The following is a 10,344-nucleotide window of genomic DNA, read 5'->3' as shown; positions in this document are numbered from 1 at the left end:
CCTAACTTGTTTGTTTTACATCTTCTATATCTAAACCATGTTTTGCCACGGAAAGAACATAAGATAACATATGGTAGACTTTTATTTATGCTCCATCTGGGAAAGATACATGTTACAGCAACATGACAACACGACAAGCCCAAAGGTGCAACAGTTGCATTACTTGATATAAATGTCTAACTACTGAATTAATTCAGATTTAACTATTCAATAGTACAGACCACTATGGGACAATGTGGCCCCAAAGAAAAGTTTGTAATTTTCCTAAATAATGATTTCTTCCTTATTATAGCAAGTACCATCGTGAAAAATTTATCAAAATGCAGCTTGTGATGCTGAAAACCTTAAAGAACCTGTACAAAGGTATAAAACACATTTAACACAGTTTTAAAATTCAACTGAAAGGGAATTTTATCTGAAGAAAGTAGTTGGTAGAAGTGTGATACGTCTGTTTCTTGTCTTGCTGGATCAAAGCAGATAGGTGTCACGCTTTATTTGCATTGTCTAGATAAGAAGGAAGAAACAGTTGGTCCGGCCTCTCCAATCGTCATCTAAAATGGTTCTTTGTTTGTTCAGGCTAGTTAGCATTAGGGCATTAATGCTTTACTCATAATTTTTGGGAAAGGTCTGGTGGGAGAGAGTCCCCCAAATCCTCTCCAAAGGACAAAGTTTGTGGTAAATCAGGTGATGTCTATTTCTTCCTGGTGATGAAATCCCCCATCTGTGTCTTTGCACAAACATTACCTCATAGAAATATTGCTGGTGCCTCCCAAAGGCTAAGTTTCATATTAAATCCACACTTGAGTTTGCTACATAGATATGCAGAACAACCTCAAAGAGCTGATCTGTACAGTCCCTGAGCAGTATGAAGCTGACCAGCAGAAAACAGCTGTTACTACTTTCTGTTTATAATCAAAAGTAAGAAGCATTTAACATAATACAGCTTACAGTACAAGCTCATTATTTCTTATTTCCTTAGCTTTCGGTCATTTATTCTGTTCTCAAAAAACATTTGACATAACCACCAGAAATGTGTCAGTTTTTTACATTTTCAGTCATTGAAAGTTATTTTATACTCCGATTATTTAAAGTTGATATAAATCTATTAATTTGTGTATTTTGTACAATCCTGTTTCCAAAACGGTTGTCGAAAATGTAAAGTAAAAACAAAGTGGCATGATTTTTAATTGATTTCAACCCTATTTATTAAAAAATAAATAAATAATTGATCAAAAGTGGAAACAGATGCAGGCTTATTTGAAATTCGTGGTCAGCAACATTTGAGACGCATATTTACAGGTGTTTTGAATCAGCTTTTCCTTTAACAACACTTCTGGGAATGAAGACAAAACAGCTTCAGCAGTTTGGAAAAAACAAATCTCTCATTCCTGCATGAAGAAGAATTTCAGCTGCTGAACAATTTAAGGTTTTTTGTTGTTTTCTGAGCTTATGATCCTCTTGTTTTCAGTGGGCACTTTCACGATACAAAAGGTGGTTTGGCTCTATGGAAAACCCATCATCTTGGGAAACTTGGGTCTGAAAGCTATTTGATAGTCACTTTCAGCATCGTGTCTGCTTTTTACATCTTTATTTCATTATATTTTTTTCTACAGTACTGCTTGAGCATCTGAAGTTATCCAATGTTGGTCTCTGCCACTGTTTCTGGATGATCTGAATATTCCAATAATATCACGTTAGCTACATTAAATGCTGAAGATTCCAAATTCTTTGTGATTTTGTGTTCAGAAAAATTGAAAATGATTTGTCCCAATCCTGTACCAGACCTGTTTCCAATCAAGCTTACTTGTTGTTCCTCAAGGATTTCCTTTTCCTTTCCAGTTTTCTTGCCCCTGTCTAACTGTGGTGCTGAAGTTTAATTGAAAATTGCAGGAATGTACAAAGACGATGTATTTTAATTTTTGTATTCTTTTCTTTTGAACTATTTTCAATTTAATATCAAGCTGAAGTATCTTACTGGTTGTTGCATTCAGTTTTTAGTCACAAACAGTCACAACCTTTTTTGTTCAAAAAGGGGTTGTATATATTTCATTTGTTGATAAAAAAAACATATCTAATAATGGAAATACCAGACATATGGAAGGTTTTCGGATAATTTTACTCTTTGTTTTATTTTGTTTTTTGAGGAAACTACTTATAAAAGTGAACACGTCCTCAATTGTTACAGTTGTAATTCGTTTTCCATCCTGTGGAGGGCAGTAATATATGTTAGTTTTTTACACTGGCATTTAAGGCAAAAAGAGAAGTCACAGAAGAAGAAATAGGAAAAAAAACTCCATAAAATTGGAGAAGGGGACGCATCAATGCAGGCCGATATTTGTGAGAAGATGGGTCGCGGCGAGGAGCTCAGTGAGTTTCAGCGCGGCAACGTGGTGGGATGTCACCTGTGTAAGAAGTCTGTCCGTGAGATTGCTGCCCTGCTGAACCTCCCACGGTCCACTGTGAGCGCCGTGATTCTCAGGTGGAAACGCGGAGGGATAACGACGGCTCTGCCCCGGAGCGGCCGACCCCACAAGCTCAAGGAGGAGCACCGACAGTTGCTCGAGAAAGTAGCGCAGGAAAAGTGTCTGCCCTCCATCAAAGCAATCGCTACCGAGTTTCAGACGGCCTCGGGGGCCAATGTGAGCTGCAGTACTGTCCGCAGGGAGCTACACGACATGGGCTTCCGCGGCCCGGTGTCATCAAACGACAAGCCCAAAGGTGCATCCATGAGATTTGAGTCCTAATACTTTTGGCCTTTTTCCAATGTCACACATACACACCTATGCAGACATATACATCGTATTGTCCGTTGCTGCGGTACGTCAATGGGTCCGCCATATTGGCCATGGCAACACAGGGCATTAAACTTAGATAAGGGGAGGGGGGTCGTAATTAACTACAGCTTCTGTAAGTTTTACATTAAATAACAAACCAGTATGTAGTGGGAAAAATAAGAGGAAAATGTAAAACAGTCAGTAAAGAAAGATTTAGTCCATTCCCCATCGTTTATATTTAAAGAGGCGTCTCTTTATAAAGTAATACAGACAAGTTTAATCGACACGTTTTTTTTTCTATAGCATTTTTACAGTTTGTCGTGCTCCAGGTCAGACCAGACTCAACTCATCCCAATGCAGTAATAAATAAAGTAATAAAAGGGTTCATATTTCATACCGTTTTTAGTCCTACTTGGGGGTCACTGAAACCTATACGAGCTGGCAGAGGTGGGGTCCACCCTGGACAGGTTGCCTGTACATCACAGGGCCAGCAGAAACAAACAAACAAGACAAATAACCACTCATGCTCACTCTCACACCATATGCCAATTTAGAACCTAACATGCATGGTGTGCTTGCTGTGAGATGACAGTGCTGACCACCACATCACCGTCCCACCCTAAACTAACTTATCATTAAGAAAATACAGTGAAGTAATGGTAGTCTATCCTATATCCTGAATGTACCCAACTGGGCAAATTCTGGTGAACGTCAACGTATACTCGTCAATATGAACAAATATCTGTGATTGTTCAACACTAATATTGCCCCCCCCCCCCATTGCAAAGCATTAGTGTTGTTCACATCTGGCCCCGTTACTCAGACTCAAACCAAATCACTTGACATAACAACTTGCACTAAGAAAATGATTAAATCAGACTAATTTCAGTGTGACATTGGTTGCCTCACAAAGCTAAGCCTTGTTGTTTCCTAATCCATCATTGCTTCAGCCAAACTTCTTAACACTGATTAGTTTAAAGTGTCAGTTTTTCAGAATAGGAACGCAGAGCCAATCCGCTGCAAAAAAAGATTTTTGTTGCTCAACTGATATGTCGCTCTCCGCCCTACTTTGATGCCAGCAGGGCAGAAGACGTCAAAGAAGCAGGCAGGACTCGGACCAAAGGACGCCACGGTGGACGTGTCTCGCCTGGACCTGCGTGTTGGACGAATCATGACAGCCGATCTGCTCCCAGACGCTTACAGCGTCTACACGCAGATCGACCTGGGGGATGTTATTCCCAGGACAGTGGTCAGCAAACTGGCTAAGCATGTACCCATAGCTCAGGTGAGGTGTGATCGTGGAGTATACAGTTTCATTTTAAGATAATTCCAACCACTTTTAGTTGGGATTATTGTAGCAAAACAAATGTCTTTGATGTTTTAGAGAAAAGAATGACAAATTGTATTAAATCCAAAGGCACCCACATTTCCACCGAAGGTCTTATCTGCTGCAGATATTATGTTAAAGCAGTCTCATCCAAGTCTGCTTTGAGTTAGGATGACATGAACTAAAAATCCAATTAGGTTTCCATATAGACTTTATAAATCCCTGCTCACATTGTATTTCAGAGGAGATTTCACCAGTTGCACAGTCATTAATATACCTTAGTGTTTTGTTTTGCTTTTTCCTAAATGCACAGCAGTTGGAGACGTAACAGCTTTCACTCCTCTGAAGTGAAACAAGGCCTTCTAAACCTTTTTAGTTCAGAAGGTTTTTGAGTGTATCTTGAATGAGACAGAGGGCGGGATTCTCATTACGTCAACCGAGCGAATCAAAGTTGGAAACATATCTGCAGTGTCAGTGTGTGGTGTGGAAGTAATACTTCCCTCGGTTGGCTACTATGCTATAAACCCAAACCACAAAGATGGTTGCAAACTGAGAAGATGTGGACACAATCTGGGGCACTTTCTTTTTGGCCCTGTTGTAACTATGAGATGGATACACTGGCCTGCTAAAAGGATGCGTGCATGCGCTTTTACAAAGAAAAGCCGTAAACATCGAGGAAGACAATAATTGGCTAAATATGATTATTTTTAGGGTTTGTTTTTCAGACTGCACTTCAGCATCCTCATGTTTTTTTTTTTTGTTGCTTGTGATGAGACTTGTCAGCTGTTTCCAACAAGCAAACAGCAAAACTCACATGACCGACTGGCATCCTCGCAATATGATATGATATCCCAGATATTCACAGGGAGGTCAGTAATTCCTGTAGAGGAGCTCTCTCTCCTTTTCCATTGTTAATGTTGACTGCAGCTTTGGATCCGAGCCGAGGGCTGCCCGGGTTCAGGAGGGGGCGGGAGAGTCAAATTTTTTTCTACAATTCTATTGTAGGCTAAATCGACAAAAACTCATCACTTCCGAGGCTGCTCGGCGTCTCTCGGGGTAGATTAGACGTGGGCATGTCAATATGAGGGGCTGTGTCGTGATGATTGGAGTTAGTGTTTGTCCATCATGAGAGATCTTGTGGCAGCCGAATTTTTAAGCGGGGAGAAGCACGCTGGAACTTAAGTCCCAAAGCGGTTACGAAAGAGACTGGTTGTCTGTGAAAGTGCTGTCAGAGTTTCACTCATTTCCCATCGTTTCCATTTCCATCCTCACACACGTACACTTTTGTAAATAAGAAACACATCCTTGTTGTTTAGAAGTTTTGTCAATCATATTCCTGTTGTGCATTTGTTTGTCGTGTTAGCTAGTAGTTTTGTCACAATGGCGGCTATGCTCGCAGCTAAGCAGTTAGCAACACCAAATGTAGTTGACATGCTTTTAGCCAAGCGTTTTGATAGTCTTTCATACTCGTAATATGGGCTACCCCTGTTTTAAAAGTCAGCAGCCGCCACTGATCCAGATGTGTTAAAGCTTGTGGTGAGCGTTGCATGAGCTTTATGAACAATGTGAGAGTTTCCTTAAGTTAAAGGTGTGAATTACTGAACACCACATACTTTTCACTTCTCATAGTTCAATACCAGCCACAGCGCTGTGTTTGTTTTCCCCACCTTTCATCACTGCAGTGGCGACACACTCACAAGCCCGCTGTGGCTGTTTGTCAATCCATTATTTAATCCCATGAATAACTCATGTTGCCTGACTTCAGTTTAAACTACATTGATCTGCTCAGCTTAAAAATAATAAAAAGAATTCACTCTCTTTCGGTCCATGGCTGTTCCCTCCCTTACACTGATTTGTGCTAACAGTATATGCAGATAAATGACAAGGCAGGGTACCGTCTGTTTGGGGTGGTTTAAGGTTTTTTAGCTTCAGATTAAAGCCTATTACAACCCGCCTACGGTTTGTTTTTTCTCTAAGAACATTTTCTTTGCTCCAAATATCAAATGATCAGATAACAACATTAATTTCAACATAGACATAAACCAAGCTGAGAACTGACTCTTGTGGTCTTCACAATTTTTTTTAGTTTGCACTGATTTGCTGAGGTGGGGCTTTCAGAATGAAAAATATCCAGGTCATAGACTGGATCCATGTGCTTGATCTATACATATTTTTGCCATCTTTTTATCGTAGTTGTGTCAGTGCTGGTAGCATTAGAGCTGGGACACATAAAGAATAAATGTCCTTGTCTGAGAATAAGTAATAATGATTCATGATGTTCCCGAATGAATAATGTTGGATTATTATTTATTTCAGGGCTGTTTCGGATTTCTGTGCTGGAAAAATAGCATGCAGAAACTGATTTAGATGTTAATTACCATGGCAACAGTCAGAGCTCTGAGGCTTTTAGGCTCAGTCCTACGAAGATATTTATCACTGCATTTTGTAGTATTAAGATTGTCTCCTCTAACTTTGCTGCGACAGTCACGACAGTCTGTCGGCTGAACACACTAAACTTCAGTGAGCCCAGTTTAATTTGTATTATCTTAAAAAGCCTCAAAGGGAGTTATGGTTGCTTTGGGCAGACATTTGATTAGAATTGTCCTCGCTACATTATTGGCTTCTCGGTTATTTATTTTTCTGATACATTTGATGTCATTTGCTTGATGTCGTCTTGAAAGAAGGGGCTCTAAAAACTTATTTGAACCTCTGTCCAACACACAGATGCAGAATCGCTTGGTAGTTGTGCTGTGTAACGTGCAGCCAGCACTGATAGGAGGAGTGTTAAACGAGGGGAAGATCATGTGTGCCAGCTCACAGGACGAGCTGGAGATCCTTGACCCTCCAGGTGGAGCAGCACCAGGGGACAGAATCACTTTCCAGGGATTCCCAGGTACTGCAGCCTGATCACGGCACATTGAAAAAACTAAACATTAGTTCAAATGTCAGAATCAACTACCAGTCAGCCACTAGGGATCACTAGAGTGCCTTGTGTTGATAAGATGCTTTTGCTTTTCATCATAGCACTACAGCGCATCAGGCATTCACCACACAGTGAGATATACTTCATTCAGTGTTCATGTGACCTCAGTTTTTTCTTGATTTAACTGAAGGAAATTTTGGTTTATCCACTTTTTGACTTGCTCTAAGCAGTTGCACAATGACTCTATAGGACTGCAGTCATCTTGAGACAGTGCGAGATATATCTGTGTCATCTGCATAGTTGTGGTAGTTGACTTTAGAGTTCTTCAGAATTTTACCCAGAGGCAGCATGTATAGGCTGAACAGAGGGGTCCAAGAACTGACCCCTGGGGAACTCCACATGTCATAGCCACTCAGATTGATTACTTCCAATAGTCACAAAATAACTCTGCTCCTCCAAGTAGGACGTGAACCATTCTAGGACTCTCCCTCTGAGTCCTGCCCAGGTTTCCAACCTGTTCAGCAGCATACTGTGATCCACAGTGTCAAATACAGCACTGAGATCCAACAATACCAGAACTGACACCTTGCCTGAGTCAGTGTTCAACCTTATGTCATTTAACACTTTAATAAGAGCCGTTTCTGTACTGTGGTGAGGTCGGAAGTCTGACTGAAATTTGTCAAGGAGTCCACTGGAGTTCATGAAGTTACTGAGTTGATTAAAAACCACTTTCTCAACAATCTTGGCTATAAAAGGAAGATTTGAGATGGGTCTGTAGTTGGTTAAAATGGAAGCATCCAATGTTCTCTTTTTTTAGGAGTGGCTTGATGGCAGCTACTTTTAAGGGTTTAGGAAACGTGCCTGATTGAAGTGAGCAGTTACAGCACATAGCACTTGACTCCAGCACAGAGAGGATTGTAATGGATAAAACTGCCTTCTTGATCGCAGGTGTACCAGACAAGGAGCTGAACCCCAAAAAATTGGTGTGGGAGCTGATTCAGCCAGACCTGCGCACAGACGCTCGGTGCGTTGCAACCTACAGAGAGGCTGCGTTTGAAGTCGCTGGAAAGGGGGTGTGCACAGCTCAAACTATGAACGAGAGTGAAATCAAATAAACTCAAGGGAGCTGCTTGAAATAGCTCATGACACATCCCTGCAGCCAGCCAGCCAGGATCCAAAATGTCGTGGAACGGCTTCCCCACAAGAGAGCAGGCTGTCGGAGACACATTAACACCTCTCGTCTTGGAATGAGGTGTCCAACGATCACATGGGCTTTTGCAAACAATGTTGTTGTTGTTGATGAGGGAGGAGACCTCAGCTGGACAGACATAAACGCAACCGTTTTATTTTTCTTAAACAAAAAGGTGAAGTTTTGAGGTTGGCACGTGGGACAACGCACAGCAAGCTAGGGATGTTTTGTTCAAATGAGACTAAATTATCACTCGGTACACTCATTCAGCATGGTGAAAAAGGGAAGTTCTCTCATTTTGGTCAGAAATTCCTCTGTAAAACTTTTTAGGCTTTCCCATTAGACTGTGAAGGTCATTTCCAAAGAATAATGGAGCCCCTTTAGAAAAGTTTTTCGGTCCATGACTAGAAGAGTTTTAACAGTTTTGCTTTCTTTAGTAGTGTCGATGAATAGGAATCCTGTAAAAATGTCAAAATTCTAGCATGTGTCCTCTGGCGAGCAAGCAAAGGGACGACTGTAAACTGTCATGTTCCAGTCTGCAAATGTACGATTTTATTTGATGCAATACAGTTTAGTTTATTTCGGATAATGTTGCCTTCAGAAATCCTGCTTTTCTTAAAAAAAACCTGTAAATATAAAAAAAACAGACTTCTGAATCATTTAATTGGATGTAAAAGCGTTTTATATCCAGTCTGTATGTGCAGACTGTTTGTTTAGCCGCAGCGATGGTTTAGTCCAATCTCAAGTTTGGTTTGTGCCTCGTCCTGAAATCCGTTTCTGTCTGATCTTCAGCGTACGAATGCTAATCAGCATAATGATTGTTACAGAAAGACAATAAACCAATGTGTCGAGGTCTTCAAACACACGTCTTCATGTTGTGAACTATGATGCAAACCAGCGGGCCTAAAAAAACAAACAAACATGCAGAGTTGTTTTCTTTCCCTTGTAAAGGAAGAAGTGACCAACTGCATTTAAAGAATGAGGATGTGATCCAGGAACCAAGAAGTGGAACAGATTGTCCGAAACATTTTGTCAGGGGGACACAGCGCTGAAACACAGCATGACCAACATGGGATGGTGTCATTATTTATTTTCATGAGCAGAAAGGTTTTTATGGTTACATTTCAAAGAATATGGTGGAGGAGGGGAACCCCCCCCCCCCACACACATAATGTCAGTCATTCTTCTATGGTTATGTGATCAATTACATGTTTTCCTTTAGGAACAAAGTCCTTATCTTGTATCTTTACATGTACTGTTAAGCTCTGCATTCGAATGTAAGGAAGACGCCTCACGGAGGGATTTTTCATGTCTTGTTCCAGTGTTTGCTGAGCAATACAATGAGCTGAGTGTAAGAAAAACCAGTGTGACCTCCCTGCACTACGGATTAAAGTGTCAGGTATTGCTGTTATTGTTGTTGGTCCCCACCCACCTTCGTCTTCAGGGGAAAACCAGAGTGTTGGGGGGGGGTTACTGTAAAAGTTCATCACTCATTTCTGTCCCTGCTTTTACAGTAACAGCCGTTGTGTTGGCCCTGAAAGTGTGCAGCGTGTCGACTCGGCGTGGTTTGCTGGAGGGGAAAGTTTGTAAACAACCACCTGAAACCAGACCCAAGTCAACCTGTGAAGAAAGTGCTGCTTCCCACACGTTCTGTATCCTGTTTTTGAGGCCACAGACAACCGGAAACAGCTAAACCCTCTCACAGATGTCAGAAAGTTATTGTGGTTTTAGGGTAATCGTTTTCATTTGCTCCTACTCACGCCTGTTATATTTTATATCACGCTGTTTTGTTCAATACATCTTTAATTTTGCTTAAAGCTGGGCTTCCAGGGGAAATCGAAATCTGTCCCAAATCACAAGCTCCTTTAGGAAGGGCGCTCAAAGGCTGCTGGCAATGATAAGAACGGGTAGGTGGCTCTGGTACTTTTACCTAACTTTGTTGGGTAAACAAGATCGGTTAGGATCTTGTTTAACCAACCAACCCATTGTTGGTTAACAAAGTAGAGACACCTCTACTTTTAAGGATTTTTTTTTTCTCTCTTTTTGTTAAAGCTAATGTAAGCTATATTGCCACAGGTCTTAAACAGGGAAAAAAACAAGATGCACTGAGCACCTTCCCTCTACACTTCCC

The 10,344-nt window shown here is 41.0% G+C and overlaps 1 protein-coding gene across 2 annotated transcripts; it reads left to right on the top strand.

The window, feature by feature from the left end:
* Positions 1 to 2,245: 2,245 nt before the first annotated feature.
* LOC142378526 (aminoacyl tRNA synthase complex-interacting multifunctional protein 1-like) lies at positions 2,246 to 9,074 on the top strand. 2 transcript variants are annotated; one of them, XM_075463119.1, is made up of 4 exons: positions 2,246 to 2,718; positions 3,854 to 4,059; positions 6,826 to 6,994; positions 7,973 to 9,074. In XM_075463119.1, the coding sequence occupies exons 1-4, from the start codon at positions 2,322 to 2,324 to the stop codon at positions 8,137 to 8,139; spliced, it is 939 nt and encodes a 312-aa protein (XP_075319234.1). In that variant the 5' UTR covers positions 2,246 to 2,321; the 3' UTR covers positions 8,140 to 9,074. The 2 variants fall into 2 exon arrangements, with proteins under 2 accessions (XP_075319234.1, XP_075319235.1); XM_075463120.1 differs by having other exon boundaries at positions 2,247 to 2,718; positions 3,857 to 4,059.
* Positions 9,075 to 10,344: the final 1,270 nt, after the last annotated feature.

This window comes from Odontesthes bonariensis, chromosome 4 (genome assembly GCF_027942865.1).
Source record: "Odontesthes bonariensis isolate fOdoBon6 chromosome 4, fOdoBon6.hap1, whole genome shotgun sequence".
In the NCBI taxonomy this organism is placed as follows: domain Eukaryota; kingdom Metazoa; phylum Chordata; class Actinopteri; order Atheriniformes; family Atherinopsidae; genus Odontesthes; species Odontesthes bonariensis.
The sequence above is the reverse complement of the archived record's forward strand: the minus strand, read 5'-3'. Positions and strand labels throughout refer to the sequence as shown.